This window comes from Anser anser (assembly GCF_964211835.1).
Source record: "Anser anser genome assembly, chromosome: 8".
NCBI lineage: Eukaryota > Metazoa > Chordata > Aves > Anseriformes > Anatidae > Anser > Anser anser.
In genome coordinates, this window is record NC_139728.1 from 31,383,198 (window position 1) to 31,410,079 (window position 26,882).

At 41.8% G+C, this 26,882-nt stretch overlaps 2 protein-coding genes across 22 annotated transcripts in view; one reads left to right on the top strand and one right to left on the bottom strand.

Annotated features, from left to right (window-relative positions):
* The window catches only part of LRRC7 (leucine rich repeat containing 7), a 180,470-nt gene extending 172,036 nt beyond the window's left edge, over positions 1-8,434 (top strand). For all 20 annotated transcript variants that reach the window (XM_083846790.1, XM_083846813.1, XM_083846792.1 and 17 more), the window contains one exon: positions 1,369-8,434. In XM_083846790.1, the coding sequence (XP_083702916.1) occupies positions 1,369-1,476 (108 nt within the window). In that variant the 3' untranslated portion in view covers positions 1,477-8,434. The remainder of the gene's footprint in view (positions 1-1,368) is intronic.
* A 1,160-nt stretch (positions 8,435-9,594) lies between these two features.
* Positions 9,595-25,891, bottom strand: LRRC40 (leucine rich repeat containing 40). 2 transcript variants are annotated; one of them, XM_083846815.1, is made up of 16 exons: positions 25,703-25,891; positions 25,194-25,375; positions 24,606-24,679; positions 23,556-23,685; positions 23,029-23,152; positions 22,054-22,196; positions 20,798-20,970; positions 20,397-20,487; positions 17,909-17,954; positions 15,442-15,550; positions 14,669-14,704; positions 14,396-14,503; positions 12,699-12,809; positions 11,393-11,470; positions 10,464-10,649; positions 9,595-10,317 (listed from the first exon to the last, which is right to left on the bottom strand). In XM_083846815.1, exons 1-16 carry the CDS (start codon positions 25,854-25,856, stop codon positions 10,212-10,214), a joined length of 1,851 nt encoding a protein of 616 aa, XP_083702941.1. In that variant the 5' UTR covers positions 25,857-25,891; the 3' UTR covers positions 9,595-10,211. The 2 variants fall into 2 exon arrangements, with proteins under 2 accessions (XP_083702941.1, XP_083702942.1); XM_083846816.1 differs by lacking the exon at positions 14,669-14,704 and having other exon boundaries at positions 25,703-25,890.
* Between the last annotated feature and the right edge of the window lie 991 nt (positions 25,892-26,882).

The window sequence follows — 26,882 nt, forward strand, 5'->3', positions numbered from 1 at the left end:
AGGACCATAGATCAGTCTCAGCAGTTTCTCATTTGTCACCGTCAGTAAATCGTTTTAAATTCTCCAGCAGGAACATTTTCCTTTTGTTTGCAATTCCTTTGCGCAACCATAATACCTATTACCAGGTATTGATTTATATTGTTGCAAATAAAGGAAGGTCATTAATCTCATGAAGGAATTAACAGGGGAAAAAAATACAGGTGTGAAGGGATGAAGGATATTTTACTTCTCAAATACAAGCAATGCCTTTAGCTAATAGCATCCAGTTCCCAAGGTTCTGAGAACTTAAACGTGTTAATACTCACTGGCATCACCCCAGGAGCTGCTTTCACTGCTGCTTGCACGCTGCCTCGTCTGGGCGCTCTGGGACCGCCTGCTGCCATCACCTGGGGCAGGAAGGCTTCACTAACCTACTCGTAAATGCTAGTTAAAAATGTTAAAAGCTTTAAATGTATATATCGTCACAGCGCAGTAAGCTTATGGAATTACCCTAAGCTAGAGACCTGGCTCCTCTCTCCCGGTGACCTCCTCGGTCCCGCCGTGCTTGCAGCGAGGGCACCCCGGGCACGGGTCAGTGACGGGGCTTCTGCCGGGGGCCCTGGAGGGAAGGGGAGCCCCGGGGCAGCCCAGCGGTCACCCTGCCTTGTGTGGGGTGGCAGCATGGCCACGGCAGTCCTGGGATGTAACTTTGGTCCCAATTGTGAGGCTGTCGTGGGTGGCTAACTGGCAGGTGTGTGCAGTGAGCGCTGTCTTTGTTCGGTGCCTGGTGAAGGCCGGGCTTTGCACTCTGTGTGTGGATGTTCTACTTATCGATCACACTCAGTAAGCTGTTGATAATCAGGTTAAAGTTTGACTATTTGAAATAGCATTTTAACAGCCAATTGCAGAAAGATTTAATTAGCACTGAAGCAGAGCAGTTTGGTCAGTAATTTTTCACTCCCATACGTGCGGTGTGCCTAGTGATGGCCTGAGACCAAGCCTGTGCTGCTGCCGGCCGTGCATCCTTTGGGCTCCGTAGTGTAGCAAACCCTTACGTCCCAGAGTTCTTAAGAAAATATGCTGAATATCGTAGAGTCAGAGAGAAACTCAGGCTGGAAGGGAGCCCCTGAGGACACCTGGTCCCTCCCCTGCTGGAAGCTGCACTAATTCCCGAGGATGCCAAATCTGTCCGGTGCGGGAAGAGGGAAATGTGTTCTCCCAGCGGTACCGTTCGAACTCCTGCTTTCAGGAAAACATCATATGACTGTTGTTTATTTTAGGCTTGTTTGTCGTTTCCATATATCCCTTTGCCCCCCCCCCCCCCCCCCCCCAAAATGAAGGTATTAAGTAGAATCTCATTTGATTTTTCTTCTTGTTTTTGTGTTGCAGGCAAATGGACACAGTTTTGTACATATGGAACACGAGAAAGCTGTATTACTACTGAAGAGTTTCCAGAATACAGTAGACCTAGTTATTCAACGTGAGCTTACTGTCTAAATATTTTTTTATAAATAGTAAATATGTCTAGCCAGATCTAATGTTCAAACAGATTTATACATAGGAAACAAATTTTTGCCAATTGCTGGACCAATGGCAAACAGTAGTGCCAAATGTATAATACTCTATGTTAGTACCGATCATCTTGAAAAAAATATATTAACTATATAAATATATTGTTCATGTGGCTATGTATTAGTTTTAATTGTCAGCCTCTGGCTGTGCATTGGTGCGTTTTTTTAATCAAGTTACTTCTTAAAGTCAATTTCATATGATTTCAAAACACAGAAGCACATACAAATTCTTTAGGAATTCTGCTGTCCATCAGAAACACTGCCTCAAAGTTGTATATGCCTTTATAAAGATAAAATATATTAACCTGTACTTCCCATGAAATATTTCTATCATGTCACATACAAAAATATAGAGAAAAAATATTTTCATAAACACCTCAAAGAAAGTATATATTAAATTAAATTTAATAATGTTCATTTATTTTCAATGCAAAGATATTATATGCCTTATGAAAATACCTGTACATATGCAGTGTGTATAGCTGGCTCCATACTAATTAGTAAAAATGTCACTATACAGGGTGAGATACTTAATAAATGATACTGTCAACTCTGGGACCTAGATATAAATAACCTACATGGAGATTGGTTAACTTCCTTTTCTTTGGCACTTTCAGTCGATTCCATGTGAACACACTAAATGGACGAGCAGTGAGGTTAGACAGATCTGCTTCATAAATGGAAGAGGTTTATGATGGGTGGCAGTAAAACTTCTTTTGTTGCTGCTAATTTTATTATTTTAACTTTTCAGTATAAAAATGTAGGCCCCTTCCTTGCATTGCCCATTCCCCCAGTCTTTGGTGTTCTGTATTCTTGCTCTGGTGCAGGCTGTTATCCCCTTCTCGATATGTTCAGTATCAGTAAGGCTTTAACCTTTATACAACCCTTTGTTTGTGCAACAGTCTCTTTAAAATGAGTGGGGATAGATTTAATCTGAGATACGACATATCGCAGGGGGAGCAGAGGAACGGCGCTGAGAGAGCATGGGAAGAGCTTTCCCACGGAAGTACTCAGTTTGAAACCCTTAAGGTAAAAATCCTCGCGCTGTTCTCGACAGAGCGTACCGGCAGCACAGGACTCCGCAAACCTGCTGCTGGTTCAGTAATTCAGGCGTACATCATGGGCGTACCTGACAGCAAGGAGGCGAAATAGAAGGAAACCTCCCACGAGGTGTTTTCGAGGGGTGCCGTTGCCGTCGGCCTGGCAGCGGTGGTGGTGGGCTGCAGGGAGAGCCGCAGCGCGGGCAGGGGGCTGCAGCCGGGCCCTGGTCAGGTGCACGGCGCTACAGCTCACGGGCACGGCGAAGGACGTGTTACTTTGCTGCTTACAAGAGCCTCTAGAAATTCTCAAACTTCTCTTCTCTTCCCATGAGCGCACAATGGCTGAGGTAATTATACTTCAAATTAAACTAACGTGACTTCCAGAGACGATAGTGCCCTTACGTCTGCCGCCCTGCCTGCTGTATGGACCTAGTTGTCCTGCTGGAGAGGTATAAGTGCATTTTGTGAAATTTTGCTGCAGTCTTGTTTATAGTAGGTGGAAGGACTGGAGCTATCAAAGGTGCTGGCAGCATTCCTGATGTGTCCCTTATGTTACTGAGACGCACCGGTGCTCGGCACTGCTGCACGTGCTGCTTGGCGTGCTAGGGGCTTACATCAGGTCCCTAAAACCCAACGAGTTCAGGAAGAGCAGTCTGCGGGGGTTATTCCGTGCACAGCAATCACTTTGGCTTCGGGTGTTGGGAGAGGAACTGGGAAGAGAGAGGTACAGCCAGACCAGGACCCCGAATCCTTGCTCTACTCCTAGGCCTTCTAAAACAGACTTGTTACATTTGGGAAGGAAAGGGTGGTATAAAGACCACCTATGGACACGGGAAAGGAGAGAGAAGTACCCCATACATAATAGGTAGGAGTAGGAACTATCCTCAATGTTATGGAGCAGCAGGATTTTTATTGTTTGCACTCTTTTCCCCCTTTTTTTTTTTTTACCTCTGTGGCGGCGATTGCAAAGCACGGTCAGGGCAGCCCCTGGCACTGTGCAGAGAAGCACAGCCCGCAGCCCTCGCTCAGCTCCCCACAGGTGTTTATTTAGCAGTCGCTTGGAAAGTGAGACTTTCACATTTGCATGTAAGTTCCCTGTCCTGTGGTCGTTGGCATCTCCCCTTTTCTCTTTAATCAACAGGAGTGATTAGGTTTATCAGTGTAAATATTAATGAGCCATAAATTCCAAGCTGACTGAGCAGGTTCCCACACAATACGAATTTTTACTTAACGCATGCAGGCATTCGCACTGCAAGAGCTGCTGCACCACCTGAGTGGCAGCGCCCCACCAGATGCCCCGGTGAGCCATAGTAATGCTAATGCTAAAATGCACTGTTTGAATACATGATTTGATTATGTCTGGAAAATAAATTTAAATAATGAATTCTTTTCAGTAAATTACAATCTTGATGCTACCAGCTGAAGCTGCTTGCTGAATTCACATGATTTGGGTTTGGATTGCTATTTACCACATTTTTTCAGCTTCCGTTTTTTTAGTCTCATAATGTCCCCTCAAACCACAGAGGCTCTGGCAGAACCCATCTCAAACTTTCCTAGCATGCATGGCATGTCAGAGGCCAACATTACTGTACTTAAGCCCATTGCCCTTAAGAGAAGTGAGGATTTTTTCATCATATGCTCAGAAAATTGCAGACACCTACGTCGTTTGTCATTAATTATACTGAATGGGAATTAGGGACATTAATAGGTACTTACGTACCCAGCTCCTCTTTGGAGCTACTTTTGTCTTTTCAGGCAAAAAAAGTCACTTAAGAACATGAGCGCGCATGCACACGGAGGTGCAGCGAGCGTGTGCACATCTGCTGCTACACGCCCGGGGGCATTCCATGAGAGCACGGCTCCCTAGCGCAGAAATTTTCCCCGTGACTTCTCCTTCCAGCAGGAAAAGGGAGTAAATTACTGCCGCAGCTTTGAATCCTGCTGTAACGCTGCCCACTGCCGTGGTGCAGAACTCGGTGCACACCCACCCAGCGCTCCCCCGAGCGGAGCTGCAAGGCAGGCATCTGCAGCGCCTGGCGGCATCAAATACGCGGGCTGCTCGGCAGCTCCGGGAACGTGCTGGGGAGCTGCAGGTCTCAGAAGGGTGACAGGGGGCCCATCCCGACACCTATAACCGAGATAACGTGCAGGTGAAAAATGGGGAACCGAGAAAGGCAGAAGTGGTCTTCGGTGTTCGTTAATTCTGTGTTTTGTGCTCAGCTGGGTTTCTGCGTGCTGAGTTTATGAGCTGAAGCGCAGTGGCACAATCAGCCGAGGCTGTGTGCAGAACTGTAGTTCAAGATTGCTGAGTGCTTTCATTAATGGATTATAATGAAAACGAAATTACAATAAAATTGAATTAGTGCAGTGGAATGCCAAATTAACTTATCCAAAACTCCTGCTGACTCTAGAAGGGGATTGCGGTGAATTTGGCCTCCCAGATGAAATATGCAGTAGTGAAGCTATAACATTAACCTCCATTGTCCAAAACTACCAAATATTTCCTTTTTTGGCATTATTTTTATTCAAATTGGTAGAGATGATGCTTAGATAGGACTAATGCTATGAGTGGCTGAACTGACTTCAGTGAGACTGGTTAGGATTTGTACGTTAGTCCCTTGAAATAACTTGCACCTTTTGTCTCTCCTGGAGTCTCCAGCAGCCGCACGTACACGATCGTGTACAGCCCGGTGTGCAGGTGGGGAACCCGGCTATGTGCATGCTGTGCACATAAGTATGATCTATGTGATATATATACTATTTATATATATTTTTTAAACTGAATGTGGCTATATGGCAAGTGCTGGTGGTAGATGACAGTTTACCCAGAGGCGAGTTCCGTGTGTGGGTTAAGTTTCATGTGTGTGAAGGGATTTTGATCGAGGCGAGCAGGCGGGGAATTGCAGATGGTTTCCTTCCTTCGGGCTGTTCAGCACTCCCAAGTACCCCATATGCTCCCCCACAGTAACTACACAGTCACTCAAACGCTCTGTTTTTCTGAAGCTACTCGTGGCCATGTTAATACTGACTGAAACACGCCGGGTTAGAAATAGCACTGGAAGGGCCGGCGTGCCGCTGGCGGCGCTGCCCCTGGTAGCTTTCAGCTGCGAGGTTCCCATGGCAATGGCCCCGCTCGCGGTGAGCACGCAGCTCTGCTTTTCTGGATTTTCCATGCAATAAACAACAAACGATCCTCAGGGAAGGGCTAGATTGGAAAGGGACGCCTGCGCTGTAATTCCCTTAGCCTCCTCGTTTTGCAGCAGGTTCTCGGCAGTCCGGGCTCACGCTGCCGGCAGTGCCCCACGCCCCCACGGCAGTGCCCCAAGGGCTGCTATTAAGAAAAAAATGAAGGGGAAAGGAAAAAAAAAAAAAAAAAAAGCCGCTCCCCAAATGTTTTTCTTATTTTGAGAAACATTTTAAGAGAGGACCCCAGGAAGCCCTGTGCAGACCCTTCAGTCCCAATAATTCATTCATTTGCCATTCACAGTTTGCCATTTTTATCAGGGTGTTGGTGAACTGTGATATTTACAAGTGAGTTGTTCATAATAGCTATCTTCAAATCAGTGTTGATGTTTTCTAAGACGTATTTTGACGTGTCCCTGTCTGCGTGTACGTTCCGTGGAGCTCCATCAGACACAGAGGTAACAGCAGCGGGTGTCAGCTCTGCCAAGGGGGTCGGGAATACCCAGCCCAGGGGACTAACGACACTGTTGTGGGGTGGCCTATTTCTGAACAGGAATTGAAAGACCTTGGAAACATTGCTCTACTAGCCATACGTTTAGCTTATAGATGAATATTGGAAAAGTCAAATCAGTGATGTTGGAGAACACCATTAATCTTCATGACTCTAAAGTTCAACTAAAAAATGCAGTACAAAGTGTTCGTGAAATCGGTTTGCTATTGTTAGTGAGCACTTAAAATGTAAAGACTCTCCTTGGTTAAACCTCTCTGGCTTGTAATATAGCATTGAATTACCTTATGCAAAGAAAAGCCCGCATATTTATAGCTCTGTGTATATATGTATATATCTGATAGGGATATATGCAACAGTAAATGCAAAGACAAGAGGAAATGACAAACCATGCGTTCCAACCTGTTCACGTGCAGGATCTGGTCTCAAACAGACATGGGGATTAAGACCAGGCTGGCTGCTTGCTCCTGGAGAACTGGCAGCAGGACTAAGGTTGGGGTTTGTGTGCTGCCCAGCCTCTCAGATGAAAGTTAAGCTCACAAACACCCGGGGATCTGTTTCACTGTAGTCTAACCCCTCGCCCACACAGCCAGGCAAGACACACAGAACAGAAAGAAAACACAAGAATCAATTTGCCCAAATTTGTAAACAAGCACAGGAGATTACAAACCTCAGTCGTGGGCTGCGGATCCACTACCTACCTTTGCAGAATTTACCTTTGGGATTTCCAGTTCAGAATAAAATGCTGTCTAAAGCTTGAGCTCCTTACCCAGGGGCTATTGCGCCATCCTCGCCATCCCGCCTCAGCGCTCTTCTCCCAGTTCTGCCTTCAAAATTCTCATTTTCACAAGGGCACAAAGACTTTCCATTTTATTTTCAGCCAGTCAGGTTTAAGGACTTATTTCACTTGTCAGTCTTGCTAGTATGAGTGGAATACAAGTGATGATACAACTTTCAGGCCAGTAGTTTGGATAGGATAAGAACTAATTGGTGGTTTGGTTTTGTTTCGAACAACTTTGGTTCGGGTATGTTTGATCGCTGGCGTTAGCCACGCGTGCAGCACAGCAGTGACACCAGAGGCCAGGCAAGGAAACCCGCGCTCCTCCCCAGCAGTGTGAGCCGGGGGCGGCCAACATGAATTTTCGTTGCAAAAGCAAATTTCAAATCACAGTATTTGATAGTCATAGAATTAAAATAGTTTCATTCAAACAAACAAACAAAAAGCCTTTGCCAATCCTTTTTGCTTGAGAATTCCAGCAAATATTCCAGAAGTGAATGACATCATTGCGTTGTATGCTGAATTTACACGGCCCTCGTGAGGCTTTTCCTGCAGCACCACCAACCGAGCCACAGCCCTGCAGCACAAGAGGCTTCATCTTTGTAAATTGGGGCCTTCTTTGTCTCTTTGCTAGCATATGTGGCTTTGCCCTGAAACCCTGGCCAGAACAAACACTTATCAGTTAAGTTTTCTACTTGTGAGTACTGTATCCAGTTCAAAACCAACAGCTTACTTTATTAAAAATTTTACCATTTTATAAAAGACATGTTTAATTATGATGGAGATGGCTGTATTGTAATTAATATTTTGAGATAATTGTGATTTTGAGCTTAAATTATATACAGAAAATGGTCATTTTTGTATGTGTTAAAAGATTGCTATATTACAAATGACTAACTGTACTTTTCAGTTTAATTACAGTATTAATGTAAATAAAGCTGAATGAAAAATATTTACTACTTTATTAACATAGATTGTGAATGTACTTAATGTTTTTTGCAGTATAAAGACTTAACTGAACTTGAAAGCTGCTTCATTTTATGTGCAAAAAGGTACTTCAAAATTATATTTTAAATCTATTGATTCAGTGCAATCAATTATATTGTCGGTTAATTTGCACATGCAGGTTGTATCCTTCCAGTTTTATTTCATGTATGACACTTATCCGTAAGGTGCATATTGTGTTTAGAATGCATTTTGCAGATGCTTCTGTACATAAAACAAATACAGGGACTAAAACAATGCTGTGCAGTGTATAGCAGAGCCATTTTTCGGCTTTGGTGTACCCAACTTTTTCAGTATTTAAAAAAGTGTTTTGAATAACATTAAAAAGTCTCTTTATTGTATAAATAATAAAAATGTCACCTTATTGTAATTATTTTTTGTCATTTTTTACCATTGGAAAGGATCTGAGTTTTCCAAAATCGCAGTTCTACAAGGGATGGAAGATGAGGCGGTTGTCACTGACCCATCTCGTTAAAACGGTTGCAGGGAGCTAGCAGCTACACCTGCATCAGCAGTGATTTAAGCTACAGCTTCAGAAATGTTTGTTCTGTCTACCAGCAAACAAAGCAGTGTTTCAAGAAAGAGTCGTTTTAATTAGAGATAATTACAGCTATATCAGAGAGAGACTTGAAAACTGAGCAACTCCACTTGTTCAGCACGTCACTACTGGTGAGACATCAAATACGGCAGTGAAGTGTCTGCACACTTAGGAAGAAAAGCTCAGGATTTGCTGCTCTCTGTGGACTAGTACAAATGCCTTACACAGGACAGGGAAACAAAGGAGAGGGTCACAGGGCTAAGGGCAGCAGCAGTTCAACCATCCATGTAACCACGGAACAGCCCTTGACTTGTTCAAACTGGAGAACAGCTTTGTCTCTTAACCACCATTCTTTCTGCACAAATACCCTGCCAGGCATTTTTAACAGGAATTGCCTCACCCCTTTCTCTTCCTTCTCCCTCTCCCTCCTGCCAGTACCCCAATCACTCTTTCATCCTAAATACCAGGCAGGCTTCAGGTCTCTGCTGTCTCCAGCTGTACTGGCCAGGTCTGGCCCTCCTCCGGCCAAGCACACGCTGCCACTCCGTACAGCTCACTAGGCCAGGCTGCGTTCCCTGTATGCACCCTAACCACCACCAAACTCCAACCACAGCACCTACACGGTACTTACAGTGACACAGCCGTAAGAAGTCAGCTGTTTCTTCTCAGTATCCCGATGGAAATACTTAGTGTAGTTCAAAAAACAAACAAAACCCCTACCAGTGGAAATCCGTATGGTATCTCTTCAATTGCATGTCCAATCCACAGGCCTGTGGCAGTCTAACAGAGAAACAATGGATCTACAGTCACAGAGCAAGTAACATCAAGCAGCCCTTCCTTTATATTATTAATAACCACGATGCATTACTGTTACAAATAAAGAGATCACTTTCATGATGTTGAAGTGTGTTTAAATAAAAGATTATATGTCTATATGCTACTGGCTAGAAAACTTAGAGCATGTTCTTAAAAATGTAGAAAGAAAACACACATCCAAGAGCAAACATTTATTGTTTCAGAGTAGCTACCAATATCAACCACATTTTGCTTGCTTTTACATGAGGCATGCACGCAGTCTGCAGTACATTTCACACTGTGTTCTTATAACTATACAGTTTAAGGGTTCAAGCATTTCACCACGTGCAGACCAGTAACCAACTGTTTGAGGCAGTGGTGAAGAGAGACCAAGCACCTTACAGAAAATTATAAAACAGGCATACAAAAATCAAGAAGTTTACTTAAACCTTTTTTCAAGTACTTTGGTGTTTAGAGTTCTTTAAAAAAATTAGCTTAGTTGTAGAAAAACATTGTCTCTATTACTAAATGCAGCTTTCAGCTGTATTCTTTAATACAAAAAGTGTAAACATAGGTTGTGGTATTTTAAAACGCGCTCTTGAGACATGCAACCTTGAGGGGGAAATATTTCATGGGTGAATTCTTTCTTAACATGCAAACCATAAACAGAATTACAAATGCTTCATGGCATGGGCCAGATTAACAAAAAGTTTACAAAGAAGGAAGAAGGCAATATAATCGCAGAGCATTTGGTCAGGCAGGGTAAGTGTTTTGTTCGTACTTTGATTCACAAGTCTAGGAGGGAAATGGACTATCAAGTAGGAATTCGGCTCCTCAGATACTCCAGCACTGCAGCTGTCCCTTTTGCCAGAATGGCTGCTCGGGGAGTACGGAAGGGATTGCCTTCCAAAAGAAGCGTCCTGGAAGGACAGAGATGCTCAGTTATTTTATAAAGGTTTTTCCTTGTACCAGCACACATACACTGCACATAGATTTATGAATCTTGAAACTCTTATGTATTATGTAATGTATCTTGTACTTTCTATAAAACACTTAAAGTACACACCTCAGATTTTCACAGTTTCCAAGTTCTGGGGGCACCTGGAGAAGGTCATTATTCTGAAGGTCCAGCGTTCCAAGCTTCTCCATCTTCTTTAACTGCAGAGGGTCTATGGACCCAACCTGATTGTTACTGAGCAGGATAGTCTCCAGTGCTAGGATGCGGTACAGGACACTGGGAAATGCTTTAAACCTTCAGAAAAAAAGGAGGAAAACAAATGAAAGTCAGAAATAAGGCATTCAAAAATTAACGGCCTTTTAAGTGAGATGGCATTTTAGTGTTGTTTACTGAAGTTAAATGTTTAAAAGTGCTGCTATGGAAGGAGAAAGCACGGATTATTTTATTATCTTGCTACACGGTGAAAAAGCTAGACAGAATTTGCACGGTGACAGCTCAGCACCTGTAACAGAACTACAGGCCAGCTGCCTTCACTTTACAACCGTGAATGACATTTCATGTCACACAGAAAGGGACTTTCCAGTGTAAAGGGGGGAGAGCAATGGGCAGTCGTTTTCCTGTGTACTCAACAACTGCCCTGCTGAGCCAGAGGAAGGATGCTTCCAGCCCAACACGGTGGCTACAGTCATTAGTTAAGGACACCTCCCAGCTGCTTCCTGTGGCCCACTCCCCTTGTATTTTTCCACCATCCAGAACTGCTGTGTTACGTATGCTACAGGGTAGTCCCGCTGGAAGCCATTTTTTGATTTAACATTCACAAGATTGTTTAATCCCTTTTTAAACCGTTTTCTACTGTCTCTCTCCAAAACTTGTGACCAAGATGTTCCAAAAATATATTACTATTGTGTAAAGAAATATACATTCTCTTCAACTGTTTTAAGCTCACACTTAGCTGAAGTCCCTCCTCATTCTTACAACACATTAAAATTATATTGATTTTTTGTATTGTTACAAAAAACAACTAAATAGTTGCTCACCTATTAAAAGAAAGATTTATTACTTGTAGTGTTGTCAGTGCCTCCATTTCTTCGGGTAAAGATGTCAAAAAATTATTTCTGTGTATCAAATGAAGACAAAGAATAATCACTAACTTCTAAGAAGTGTAAGTTAAGAATCCACAGAGATGGAACACACATATTTACCAGTGTTAACGTGCTCTTTTAAACCACTATATTGCTTTATAAATGGATCAAGACCATGCTCAAGAGTGCAAACCAGGTTTGCATTTTCATTTTTTGCCAGTAAGAAAACATAAAAGCCTGTTCTCTAAAACATTCCCAGACATTTCAAAGCACCTAACGGCTCTGAAACAGGCATTCTGCTACTTGGGTTTCAGAGGAAATCTCATGAAACAGCCCAGATGTTGGTGCCAACATGAATCACTAAGATAACTCTAAACCTCTTCAAAACCCATTTAGCCTGCTATCCAGTTGCTCTAACAAACTCGTTTATGGCTACTGTTACTGCACTGTTTCCCAGAACAGGAAGCCATTCTTAAATAAAATGAAGACAGAGGTTTGTAAGGACCAACAAGGTATTTCTTGAACACGACACGAAGTCTCATTACAGGAAAATAAAGGCCACTCACTAAAAGATGCCCAGACTTAGGCCTAAATTCTTAATCAGAGATATTCAACCTTGTCCCCTCATCAGCCTCTCGTTATCATCCATTTCTGGAGCCTTCAGCAGAACTCCATCAGCAGCACATACCTCAGGCAGATTATTTCAAACCAAGCCAAAGTCTCCGCACTCTGCTTTGCTACTCTTCATTTTGTGGAACAGCCAAAACAATAAGTGCTAGCAAGCTGATCCTGAGGTCTAAGCACAAGCAATGAGCGTATTTCAGAAGTTACGCAAGGAAGCATGACAGTATGTATCTTGCTGTATTGCAGAAAGATCCCAGTTGCCAGCTGCAGTTTCAGGGAGCACACCAGAGCTGGTACAGTCACTGTCCTACTTCCCAGATATCCCCCAGGATTATGGTTTTTTTCCTGTTGTTTTGTTTTTAAATATGCTCTTAACACCTCTGAGAACCATTGAATGACTGAGGCAAGCCCTTCCATCACAGCAAGTCTTGGAGCTTGCCCACTTGTTTTGTGCTTTAACTAGTGCCTAAATCTAGGCCACTTGCTATTTCGGATCTGCCGGTCATTCAACTGCTACGGAGCTGTTTCGGGAAATGACAGATTATTTCAGTACTGCTATTCCACTGCAACAGATGGCTGGTTTAAAAAGGCACGAAAACAAGTCACTGGGAAAGGAAGTCCAACACACGTCACAAACCTGATATCCAAATGTGTCAATTTATGAAGCATGCAGAGCTCCAAGGAAATAGAGGAGATTTTATTGAAGCCAAAGTTGACATCACAGACTGAGTCCTTCAGCTCCACGATCCTGAAACCCAACACGAATACCTTTTACTATGTAAGCGCGTGTTGCATTCTAAGTTGTTGAAAAAAATATTTTATTCTAGAAATCTACAAATCAAGAACATTTGGTGTTTCTTGATGTTTCAGAAGAAATTTTGTGAAGATTATAGAAACCACCTGTGAAAACTATCCATCCCGGAGAGTTACACTTGATGAAAAACCAAAGCTCAGAAGCACTTTTTAAAAGTTATTAGGAGAGTAAATTTGCTAAGAAAGCCTACTCACTTAAACGCAGTTTAGAGACTCCAGAAATTATGGCACAAATGACCATCAATTCCGTCTCTAGTCCTGCAAGTGTTTTAACAAGAAGACTATCCATCTTTAAGCAATCAAACTGAAAGAGACTGCCATTTTATTTCCATCTTTTGTTTCTGTTCAACACTTCTGCTGTTACAAACTGCAAGAAACAACACTTGCTGCTTCTTGTTATTCTTGCTGCTTCTATATTAAATTAAGATTCTTTGATGTAAAGCATTTAAAAGCTCAAAAAGTTAGTAGCTGAATCCTGACAACAGAATGTCTGTCATAACCCTAAAAACAGAAAGTAATTAAACGAACTAAATACTCCCCTCTCCTATCCGGATTGTCACTGAATCCCCTTGCACCTAGCAGCTGCACACCTACACCTTCCTCCCCCCTGAATGCAACAGACTCTCACAGAGCGAAAAAGCATGGGCGGTGCAAGCTTTATCTCACTAAGTTGATTTGCTACACTAAATTGTACTGAAAAGAGATTTTCTCCATGAGAGATAGCACCTCCTCAAGTTCTATGTGCAAAAGGTTAAATGTTCAGCACATTTGTGTCCAAGAATGGAAGTAAGTTATCCCCACAAATGGGGTGGTATCCTTAAAAATCAGCTGTCATGATGCTCTTAGGCTTACAGAGATGCAGTAAGCCTCCTCCTTATGCAACAAGAGTATTTATTCCCCTTACTGTCAACAGAAAGCTTTTCCTTGACTGGGGATGAAGGAACGAGTGCAATAATATCCAGTGCTATGTGGTGGGACGATAGCTATCAAGAAAACAGGCATGGATATTGTTCAGGTTTCCGAAAACAAAACCCCAAAACCTCACAATTAAACTGCCCGAAGAAACCAAATTGAAAAAGGATCTCTGCTGTAGTCCAAAGCTATCACCTAACAAAGCGGTGAATACACACAGATTATCTTCGTATGGGAAAAGGACCACTTTGCAGGGCAAACAATACTAGACTGTAGTTAAGTACAGCACTTCATTATTATGAGAAGTCACATCAGAGTCTACCCCGATTCATTTCAACAATGCTTAGAAAAGCAGTATGAAACACAACGTATAAATGTAAGCACCGATGAGCCGAGCTGAGCTTGTTTTTACTGGGATCTTCGTGCTAATAAATGGACCCACCTGCAGGCTACTTGTACTAGAAACATGAGCACATTTTTCAGCATCTCAATTACATTGTGTGTGTGTGCACAGAGAGAGGAAGACGTGTAAATATGCTCGATTGGAAGCAAGATGCTGAGGAAAAAAAGCAGAATAAAAACGAACAGGAATGATCTTTACGAAAGTACCTTGCAGGAATGGCAGTCAACTGGTTTTTGCTGAAGTTGACAGTGGTGACAGGATTGCTTCTGACTGCGTTGAACATTTCATCAGGAATCACAGCTGCCTGTTTCTCACTGAACAACGAAAAGCATTTACCCAAGTAACACAAACACGTTAATCATCTCCTATTTATTAACAAAACCTTTCCATCTTCTTTTAGAAAAAGATGAGCAATAGAATAAACACATAAATATCTACAATAAAAGTCCTTAAAGGACCGTTATGAAAAAGCTACCTACCACTGTACCACGTCAGCTGACATCTTGCTCTGACATCTTGCTTAGGAAAAATCATTAAGAGCTTAATTAGGTCACTACCTCAACAAACGTGTCAATGCTCTATGTTGGGCCAGAAACTGTAGTAAATGAGCATTTCGCTTGTTTCCCCCTCTCAGCTGAGAAAATATCCCCCCACTGTAACTCAGGTAACTACTGGATTTGGAGCTTCTGACCATTTGTGGAGAACAAAGGCGTCCACCCGGGCCCTTTCACCCCAGTGCAGTCCCTTCTGCGTTCCTGCTCTCTGCAGGCCTGTGCGTTTCGCCCAGCAGTTCTCAGCAAGCAGGGTTTTCTTCCCCTTCCCTAGCCTAACAAGTTAAATTGTTGGCTACATTTAAGAAATAACCAAAGAAATACTCACCTACCAGGAGATTTTTTGAGACTTAACGATAATAACTAAGGAAGTGTAAAAGCTTCTAAAAGCACCTAAAGGTATGAAGCATTTCAATGAGTTAAAAGGAATGTTATCGTGGAGTATCTGACAATACACAGAAAAAAAAAAAAAAAAGAAAACAAGAGGTTTCTGACTGCAATTCAGATCTGCCTAATCCTGAGCACTCAAATTGAAGTGAAAAAATGCACAAATATATCAGAATTTGAAGAGAGGTTGGCATACATCATGAAGTAAAAATAAATTAAAAAGCATAAGAAAGTACCATAGAATATCCGAGTTGGAAGGGACCCACAAGTTTTCTCTACAACTTTAGAGATAGGCACTATTTCAAAACACTTACATGTACTCCAGTAATTTTAGGGAAGTTATGGCGTGCATGTTAATCCTTGACTCGCTTGGGAGAGTCATGGCTGTCACGGGAGGCTCCTCGTTTGGACTGGGTCCATCATCTGGAGATAGCACACACACACAGTCACACAACCTACAGGCTGCTGCAACGTGCTCTGCACAGCCCAGATGGTGAGTTTTAGTGTCCCTAGTCACCTGCCATCATCCGTTTTAACTCTTCCTGTCTTCTGGCTTGATTGCATATAATCTAATTCAGATTATTTCAAGATTTTTCTAGTAAGGTTTTTTTATATTTTGGGGGGGGGACAAGAGTTGACTTGGATTTTGAAAAACCAGATCATAACACAACACACCTGGTATGCTAGCACTAGCTAGTTTTTATGTTAGGCAGTAACCTCCAAGGTGTTGAGGATAGAAACAGTGGTAAACAGGGAAGATAGGCAAGTGATATGGGTCAACTATCTGCAGAACAGCAAACCTGACCACAATTATAGTTAAAATATTAATATTTATAAAAACCTTCGTAATATCCTCCTCTGTAGTTCCTTTTGATTAGTCTCTACAATCCACAAGAAAAAGTTGTTCGCTCCTTTGAGTATGGAAGAAATTTAGTCAACTAAAAATGTTCTGCACATCTGAGCTGTGGCATCACACTCTAGGGATTCACATACGCTTAAGTAGGGTGAAGCTTACCTAGAAGTCCAAACATGATAAACTCAGCTTCCATTCAAAGAAATGAACAAAACTGTAGGAAATTCAGCGGCATTCATGAATAAAAGTCAACTGACTATTGCACCTAAGCCCAGCGAGTAACCCTGACATTACGACGAACCAAAAACAAGATTCAAGAGCCACTTTTTCAATTATATCCCTACATGAATAAGACTGTTACTGCTACTGGTTTAACTCCCTATTAGATGCTGTAACAGATACGGTAAAATCATAGACACTGCCATCCATGCAGGACGTTACCTTATTTTATTATCCACAATTGTATTAACTATCACAGGTCACCAGGTGAGCTTCTGAGCATCTACTCTAGCATCCAACTCATTTTTCAAAATTACTAATAGGTCATACTTGCATGGAATCGGGCATTTTGAAGCAATTTTATACACTGCAGTAACCTAATTAATGCTGCCATCATCTGGCAGATGGAAAGAAAGCCCACTTACAGAAAGCATAAAAATTCACACATACCATTTTCGATAAAAGTTGCCTATGTGTATTATCAAGGCCCCCTCTCAATTAAGAAGTTAAGCATTTTTGCCATTTAAGCGCCGCAAAATCATTTGCATATGATATTTAACATGATCAGCAAACTCGGTTATTTTGCCTATTTCATGTCTTACATTTTAAGAAAGATGAAGATTTCTAAAGATGGTAAAAGAAAATCCTGTCTTTGAAAAGATTTCATCTCCTCAACATGCCAGTTACTTAGACTCTGACAGCTTTTCCTATATGATCAAAAATACAGTGTCATCTCCACCACTTTACTTGGAAAATACAGCACAAAACTAAAAAAAGGCAAAGTATCTCACTGAATGAGAGGCCCAGGTAATAATCTGGAAAGTGATTTCCATTCACAGAAGCAACTAGCAACTTTTGATCCCTTTTTGTAAAAAGAACTGGTAGTGGTAAAAAGTACTGCATCTGTTAGAGAAATGCGATACACAATCATCTAGGTGGTTTTTACTCCACGCAGTTGGATCTCAGAATCCAAAAGAAGATTCTGCAAAAATATACAGCAGTCATCCAGGGAATTAATCGTGAGATATTTCATCTGAATTTTTAATTATTTCTATAGGGAATGTTGGGATCAAGACTTTTACATTGTACAAAGATGAATTCTAGTAGGCCAAGATTAGAATTTTGTTTAAAATAATCAACTACTTTCTCCCCCAGATTTTTTTATATTATTTGTTAGCTACATGGTGGACCTTATGGCACCACCATGACTTTAAGGCAGACTTTTTCAAGCATATACTTTCTGGGAATCACAGGACTTTACTGCCCGCATTCCAACATGAATGAATAAATAATACACAGTACCTTTGCATAATCTCACCTACCCTTCCATCCTGTGACCAAGCCAGCAGACAGATGGCAAGCTTAAAATGAAGAACTTGTTATGTAAACTTCCCGTGATGCTCAGGGAAAAAATAAAAAGCTACTGGAATTCTTCATCCAAAATGCATAAAGGGACCAGGGGATAACACCTAAGATTATTTTTCTAAGTGACAGTGCTCCATAAAGAATGCTTGTTATTCAGTATTATCCAACAGAATAAGAAAAAGAAACAACACTGAAATGTAAGAGCAAACTGTTGAGTAAAGACAACTATTACCGTGGGAGAACTGGAGGAAACTGGATTAAAACTGCTACCCTTAGTAGATTCCAGCTTATTTTAATTTCTTAGAATGATTATCTGTAAAATGCAGTGCAATAGAGCAATATACCTTGGATTTTGCTTCTTAGGTATTTCAGAAGTTCCTGGGTACCCTTCTTAAAAAAAGAAAGAAAAGAAAAAGGAAAGATCAGTAAGCATCTGCCAGCCAGTATTTATACAGCTGTTCTGACAATCAGGAATGACAATTTCAGTCACACAGGTAGAGCTCATAGCACTGCTAACTATAAAAACTACCTAATAGGTCCTGTAGAAAAACTCTCTTGTGATAGCTTATGAACTTGCCTATTTAGAACGTTGTTTATTCCAGCTGAAAATGTCCAGACCCATGTTACCACCTTAGGCTGCACATTTTTAGCTTTTAATCTAAAGACTTTGGCCAAGAGCAAGGAAAAAATTGTTCAAATGAACTTAGTCTTTTCTTAAAAGGTCTAGCCCAATTATGCTTTGGAGAAGAAATTTAACATTTGTCAAGGAAGTTGACTGCTCAGTGTTCCAGTAACTGTTTATATCACCACAGTTTATGTAATTTGCATAGATTTTTAACTGCTGGATTCTCCAAAGATTTGATTGGCATTCCTCTCATAGCAACCTCTACTGGTCAAACTCAGTTACTGTCTGCATAATCTCTGAGTAATTAAGCATAATCTCATCCAGCCCATCTGTTTTAGGGTAAAACTAGGCTTTCCTCATGATTTTGAGTGTTTCTCCTTGAAGTTTTAAACCAGGAGACTGAACTTAAGCAGTGAATATGAATTAACATTTCTCATTCTAGCTGACATTTATTATACACAAGAAGAGACTGACTGATCTGAATGCAGAGGGGAAAAAGAAAACATGGAGAAGGGAAAGGAAGAATTCCCACAAGGAATCTGATGAAACTGGACAGAAATTGAAGACAGAAGACAGAGAAAGAGAGGCTGGAGAAGATTGGGAGTGAATGCAGACACAGGAAGACTTGGCATCTGCTGAGCTGAGCAAGGCAAGAGAAGCCCATATAGGAGAAACTGAAAAGAAAAAGGTGAAGGTCAAACAGAAAGTTAAGTGACGGTCATCTGGCTCATGGGGAGGAAGGCGGACAGTATGACAAAGCTCAGCAGTTAGGTGATAATTTTATGCAAATAGGAGAGACTAGGATTTAATAAAAGATGACTGGAATTTTGCCAAAAAAAAAAAAAAAAGAAAAAATAGTGGCTTTCAGACCAGAATGAGAAGCCTGAGGAACAGTTAGAGATGAAGCAGGGATGCACAGGAGAGAATCTGTGCCTGCTAGGCTATACTTATCCCCTGTCTTTGCAACTCCTTCATCTCAGCATTCACCTGCTGCTAGCAAGTGCCTGGGGACCCTACAAGATTTATCTACTTCTCTACTAAATCAAGTGGAAAAAAATCTAGTCAGGCACATAAAATTCCAGCTATAAATTTCCAGTGTAATGGAAACAGATCAAGATGGTGGAAGTAAAAAATGTCATAATGGGATCCTTGTAGCTGTAGTTTGGTATAAATAAGAAATATATACAAGAAATTACATATATCTGTGGTCTTACTGTTGAAAGACAGTAAATCCTCAGAAGCTAGGGAACAGCAGAACTGAAGTAGCCAAGCAACCCTAACTCAGACTCCTTTGTATGTACATTTTAAGTCAATTCAGAACTCCAGAATCACGTATGACGTTCTCATTAATTCAGTGACTACAATTCACACTTAATCAGATATGTATATTTTCCCTCTTATTTCTGACATATTACAAAAATTCATTTCAGCTGAGGACCTTCGATGTTGTTTATATTTAGAGAATCCAAGTGCTTTGTAAACATTTATTTTATAGCACTGGCAAAAGCACAGAAAAGAAGAAATAATGTATACCACCACCACAAAGAGCCTGCTGAGATAAAAATAAAAGAGAATTCTATAGCAGCAGCAGTGCCCATGCTCCAGCCTCCCTACTGCCCTACATACTTGTTTTCTCATGCACAACTCACACCTTCGCTTTGCCATTTACCTACAGAGAGAACATAGATCTGAGGTGTAGGTTATCCATAAGAAAACATAGTACATCATATTGTCATGGCTCAAAACACATCTGTTTTCAAAAACTCTTTGGAAATTGAATCCTAGATCCTTAATTCAGGCAAGCAGGAAATGAGAAACAGAAATCCACGCTCTTCTAGGAAAAGCCTGACATAAAGTACTTGCTAGCACTGCAATGAACTGTGACTTGCAGCAGAATTAGGCGGCAGACAGCTGCCTTATCCTTTTCTCCCCAGACATCTGTTGCTTTGTTTGCAATATATATTACAGCTTGTGCAGCAGATCAGAAATGGGTCCTACGAAGCACCAACCTCCTTTATTCCACAGTCCTTACGATCTAAAGCATTGTATCAGACTCCAGTGGAAAGAGCACATGAATCACACAAACAAAAGAGACGGATTAAAGTTGTGCAGGCTATGATGCTTTCTAATCACGTTTTGGCTACACGCTTTGGATAATATATGTATGCAACAGAGGCAAATTTTAGATACTACTTAAATGTGCTTACTTGTAGAAGGTCTCTTCGAATGGTTCTCAAAGGGTTTCCCTCTAATGCCAGGAATTTCATCTGCGGAAGGTTCCCCAATGTATAGGGCAATCTGCAAATGGAAACAACCCATTGCAGTTCAAAGCTGCTTCAAAATAAATCCCAAAGCATTTGCAATTGTTTGTCAGATGGCCTGCTACTCTGAAGCTCAGGTTCAAATAAAAGATACAGGATGTATTACGTTTACGAAAGGCAAAGTTTGATCATAGGAATTACATAACACAGACAGGGTTCCTCCATTTTATGACCAAGTCCTTTTTTAATCACATTTTAGGAAGTGTAATACATTAGCTACAGAATTAGCCATCAGCAGATGCCCTGAGCAAGGCCTTGTTGCAGACATACGCAGTTTTTGTTATTACCTACTGATATCGTTGTTGGCAAGGTCAAGTCGCTCCAACTTCTGAAGCAGAGTAATTTCATCGGGAACTGATTTTATCTTGTTGTCTCTAAGTTCCAATACAGAGAGGGAATTCAGATGCTTAAGATTCTCTGCATTTAATATTTCAATCTGATTTTCACCAGCATGTAATTCCTGTGGAGACAGAGATTCCTCGCGGAGTTATGTTACTCTGGTAAAATTACCCTGTAAGTTATTAATCTCCCAAATCACGGCACTAGCCATAACATACGGCGTGGAGAAAATACAGATCTTGATACCCACTTACCTACACAGGAAACACCAAAGCTTCCGAAGATCCGGGGACACGCGTCTGAACTCAGCTTGTTTTGAAACCATCACAGAACTCCCAGCTTTGAGTTTCATGTCCAAGTTAGAAATAAATCTGCTCCGCTTTTGTAAAGAACTTGTTAACAGCTACTTTACCCAAGTTTCTTAAATTCTAAGCTGCAGGAAGCTGAGGTGGCAGCTCTCCATCTCCCTACTGGAAATGCTTCACTTACGATGGAAACTGAATGGTTCTTTAGTCCCAAGAGACGCATGCTACTGGATGCCCTACAGACACTGAACTTCTCACAGCAGCAGGAGCCTGGTTAGAAAATGCTGCAGTAGCTTGGGATCGTAAAGGCTGAGTTCAGAGCTATGCGGAACTAAGGTGTCTGCATTCTGTGATGGATTTGGTCACTGGAAACAACACAGTGATATAAGCATTCAGTTGGCCCAATCACGTTTCTATTAGGTGAGTAACAAAATCGTGATGTTCCGAGCCAGGCAATTTTCAATTATAAACATACGGGGAACTAAGGCTACAAAATATTTGAAAGATGGGATTCTTTCAAATGCATACTTTCTCTGCAGTTACAAAATAAAAACTACAGTGAACACAGTAAATTTATCCAGAAAATGTTCCCAGAGATAAAACACAACTGTTGCAGACAATATTACATCTATTTTTCAGTCATTCTTCTCCTTAAACATTTCTTTTGTTTTCCAAATCTGAAGAGCACCGCTGTAAATTTGTCTTCCAAATGACATTAGGACAGACCAACATGGACAGTGAGGCTAATTCCAAATGGGTACATATTAAACAGAATTCTACACACGGAATTATTAATTTTTGACCGCAGCGATTCACAGTAACTCACGTGACGTAACAGTCATTATTTTAGAAGTTCACTGCAAACACATTTACAGTGCACCAACTATTTCAAACCTTACCTTCAGTAGTTTGCATGAGGGGAGTTCTGGTAAGGAACGTAATTTATTTTTTCTCAGATAAAGTTGTTCCAAAGACGCCATACTCGCCAATTCAGAAGGTACAGTTTCCAGGTAGTTTTTAGTACAGTCCAGTTGTCTTAAGCCTATAGAAGTAAGTGTGCAAATGACAAACAAAGAAAATGAAAATAGTTTTCTGCAGAAGCATGCATATCCTGCTTTTTGATGTAGGCCTAAAAACATTTTGCCAATTGGAATTTTGGAAGAAATCAAATCAGTTAGCATCAACATTTCTGAAAACGAGACATTTGCTTTTCATTTGTTCTTCACAGGACATTCTGGAATGCCTTCAGTGCCCCTACCAGACACGAGCTCTCGTTTGGAGATAACAAGAAAGGTTCACTCTGATGTCACAGACCATCTCAGAAAGATCTGCAGATAATTTCTGTAGCATTTAAAAAGGATGGCAATCTACCACCTGTTCCTGCCATCAGATCTGCCACAGCTATTCAAATACGCATCTGACATTGACACGAATAAGCTTGATATTTAACATTTGAACAGTAAAAGTTTTTTTTTTATCAGTGATCAATTTATGTTTTTTCTCTTTCCAATGAATTCAACCCTCTTATTTATGATTTATTTTCCACTCAAAATATGCATTAAAGAAAACATTTGTCAAATTGCTTATTGCAGTTTTAAGGCTAGTAACTTCAAAGCTGAGCAACAGTAATCCTTAGACTTCTCTAACAGCTCCCTGTGCTCCATTTGTCAAGAAACACAAACCATGAGAGGACTTAAGGTTGATATATAGTAGCTGTAGCTGATTTTTTTTAATAGCATTGAACTAGAGCTCTTGAGAATACTTTAACTCCTTCAGAATGTACTGTCTTAACCCTGAATAATATGCAAGAAGTTTCTGAACATAACCACAGAAATGGCTGTATGACACTTAATAAGCCGAGGAAACAAATTTACTTTTCATCGCACTGATATCTGCGGGCAGGTTCTTGAGTTGATTACAAGCCAGATTGAGTCGCACTAAGTTAATGAGCAAAGCGAAACTTGTTGGAATGTCTGTAAGATGATTGTTGGACAGATCCTGAAGATTAAATAAAAAGAGAAAGAGGTTATAAATAGAGACGTTTAAAGTATCCCATGAGGACTGCTACTGTAAAGTTAATTACTGGCAGAGCATTAAAACTAGTTTGCTGACATCTTCAGGATCTCCCTGGTAGAAATGTGAATGGATGAGACGAGTCTCCCAGGACTGACAGATCATATGGGATTTGATTTTTCGTAAAATATTTAGAAAACCCAAAGTAAAACTTGGTTTCAAGCAAGCACACAAAAACATAACAGCTGATAAGCTACATAAATCACTGGAATATTCATAATGTTCTGCAATGTAAGACTTTTTTTTTCTGTTTTACTTTGCAGTAGCAAAGCATGGATAAATTGACATCTCTGAGCAAATAAATATTTTTCAAAAAGTTGTAATTTACTAATTCTTCTAAATTGACAAGCTGTCCAAATCCATCCGGCAAGTGGCTCAGCTCGTTGTGCTGAAGAAGAAGGCTCTTCAAGTGTGACAACTGCATCAACTCTTCCGGGATACTTTTCAGTTTGTTGTGGCTGGTATTGAAATGTGGAAAACAAAGGGAAATAACAATCACTAAGTAGTTTTAAGAACATAACTGCATGAAAAAACTTCCGTTACACATGATGCCATCCAAACTAGGGTTATAACCCAAATATCAACAGGGCTGTCCTAGCCACCATGAACCCCTTGAAATGCAAAAACTTCAGGCCCTAGAGCAAGTATCAAGCATATCCAGCATGCACCTGAAATTCTGATATTGGCACAGACCGACTGTTCACTACAGCTGCAGCGAGACAGGCTCCTGCGAAACATTTTCAGAGTCCAGCTTGCATATGCATGCTGTTCAGGACACCATCACCTTTAAGAAAAACCTCTCTTACAGCTATTACAGCCCTCTGCAATAGATTGGTTTCCTAGGAGAAATTATGTCTAGTTATTTGTTCAAGAACAGTTTTAATCCTCATCTGAATTTACAATATTCCAGATGGATCTATTTTTTTTAATGCAGTTCACACACACAAAAGGAACATACCCGGTTTCTCCTTGTGCACAAACTTACACAGTTACTCCTGGTAACTGAAAAATGTGAACTTTCCAGCATAAATGAGGTCTATAGTTATTTCCAATGTATATTATTCATGAAAAAAGGCATTTTTAATCCTTTAAAACAAAATTGCCAGACTGAAGCAAATGGATCTTGATACTGCTTTTGTGTGATTATTCAAAATACCAGTTTTCAGCTTCCAAGTGAGACTGTGACTTTTGAGTCTTAGTCAAAATAATCTTAACAAACCTAAATATTTTTTGATGTAGAATTTATGATTCTCAGTATATTAATATTGTCTATTTAAAATAAATAAATAAATAACTTTTCCGCAACAAAATTTGTTGTACTACAATCTCTCATTCACACCTTGGAAATCAATGCTCTAGTTTTGTACCATGTACTTACCTGACATCGAGTTTCTGAAGATTTTCTAATTGTCCTAAAGCAGATGGAAGAGATGTCAGCTGATTATCATGTACCTGGAAAATAAGGTTTTTAGAAGAGTTACTAATTTGTACCTTGTAAGTTTTCTTCCCCAACATCAAAAGAAAAAAACCAAACATCTAAACTAATACAAAGAATAATTTTGTACAGTGGTAGCAGCTGCGTATATGACTCGATACAATTACCAATAACAGCACTGCAATTGCCAGTATGGCAACATTCTACTTAATTTACAGTAAGCAGTGAGAGATTAAATTATTTAATATGAAGTAGGGAAGCGTATGGAAGGTGGTTGCATCCAATAACAGATCTTCTTCCAGTGCCCATATTAAAAATTCCTAGATCTGTCTATAGAACAATGCCTACTACCAGTGTATAAACTGATGTATCAGCAGGGTGATAGGTGACAACCATTTATCCTGAGAACACACCAATGGCGCTTGTACACATCCACCTCTGCAGGAAACAGAAAACAAGGATCTGAGACTATGCTGTCCCACCTCCTACAGAGAGCGCGCTGTCTTACCACAGCAGGATCATTGTACGTACATCTAGAACAGTGAGCGCAGGCAGAAGTTTGACATCCTCTGAAAGAAGCTGCAGCTTGTTTGAGGCTAAAATCAGCTTGGTCAGGTCTGTTTGCTCCCACCAGCGATCCGCAGCACCAAAAGAGAGATTCTGATGGGCTTCCTCTGGAGTGTCCAGATTTATTCGCCATACATGCTGAGGCACTACGAGCGCAAACACACACCGGTCAGCTAAATACACCTGCTACTTACCCTCAAACTTCAGCCGTCTGAGTGCCTTCTGTATGCACTTTTCTGTATGCACACATGTATGTGTGCATGCACACAATTGCTTTTCTGGAGATTTTTCCAGAGCTGACAACTGGAAGCGGATGGAGGCGACAGTAACAAGGGCAGGAGGGCAGGGAGCGTTCCCTGTCGCCGCTGTGCTCCCCCTGTGTTCTTTCTGCCCGCCCAGAGCGAAGGATTTGGAAACCACCGGGCCCGCACGGAGCTGCAGCCGCAGCCCCCGGCTCCTCCGCCCGCGCTCACCCTGGCCGAGGCCGCGGCCCGCGAGGTTCAGCTGCCCGCTCCTGCGGGCGGCCCGGAGCAGCCCCTGCGGCACGGCGGGGCCCTGCTCCTCCGCCGCCCGCCCGAAGCCGGCGCGGGGCCCCCCCGGCCGCGCCCTCCGCGCCGCCGCCGCCATCCCGCGCCTCAGCCGCCGGCACCGCCCCGCCGCTGTGCGGCCGCCAGGGGCTGGCGGGGCCCGGCCCGGCCCAGCGCCCGCCCCGGGCTCAGGGCGGCAGCAGCGGGCGGCCCGGCCCCGGCCCTGTCCCCGGCCCCGGCCCCGGCCCCGGCGCCGTTCGCCGCCTGGCGCTGCCGCACCAAAACGCAGCAGCAAAGAGCAGCGCTCTGGGGGGCTGGCAAGCGAGCGGGTACAAATCAGGGCATCTGGTGAGTGAAGCGAGGCTAGGAAGTGCGTGTTGACAGGAGAACCGAGGATACAAAATTACTACAAAAGGAGACTCAGCGTCAAGTCGGCTGCAGCTGGGCACTGTGTTGCTCGGATTTCACTTCCTTCCTCTCCCCCTTTTTATTTAAGGGCTTCGCCTTTGTCGCAAGAGTGAATCCAGACCAAGTAACGTGGAAAATATTGTAAACACACGTGCGAGGTATGCCAAACAAAAAAGACACTTTTACTTCATCTCATTTCCTTGTTGCCCACTGTTGGCAAACTAAATGAAAATATTACCAAGATGAGAAGTGGTGGCTGTCTGAGATTACAGGCGACCAGTCCCAGCTTCAGCTCATTCTGGGTGAGATCAGTGCCTGATCCTCCCAGCAGTTCCTGTGAGAAGTGAATAAAGGAATATGCTGCCCCCTCAGTGATTAAGACTTAACTTACAGCCATTTGAGTTTTCAAGCACCTGGTGTTTCAAACACAACCTTTAACCTTTTTACCTTTTTTTTTCTTTTTTTTTAGAAGTTCCAGTTTCTAAGAAGTTCTTAGTTCTACTAGCTAAGTTCCACTGAATGTAAAAGTAATTAGCTAAGGGCTAAATACCACCGTGGGTAAATGGGTGTGTGACTGGAGCACCCGCCATACTTCGTGCACGGGGTTGTGACCAAGGCTTCGGCCCTTTTGTTTTTAACTGCAGTTCTTCAGTTCCCGTTTATTCCTTCTCCTCTCACGTTGGGAGTCAGCGAGCAACACTCCACAGGAAAACGCTGG

Bases quoted from the DNA above. Each gene is read 5' to 3' on its own strand.
- LRRC40 (XM_083846815.1), bottom strand. From the start codon at position 25,856: ATGGCGGCGGCGGCGCGGAGGGCGCGGCCGGGGGGGCCCCGCGCCGGC. The intron at 23,686-24,605 runs GTAAGTACATGG...TTTCAATACCAG, and splicing joins CTTCAGAAACTCGATGTCAG to CCACAACAAACTGAAAAGTA. The intron at 20,971-22,053 runs GTAAGGTTTGAA...CTGTCTCCACAG, and splicing joins CCTCATGCAAACTACTGAAG to GAATTACATGCTGGTGAAAA.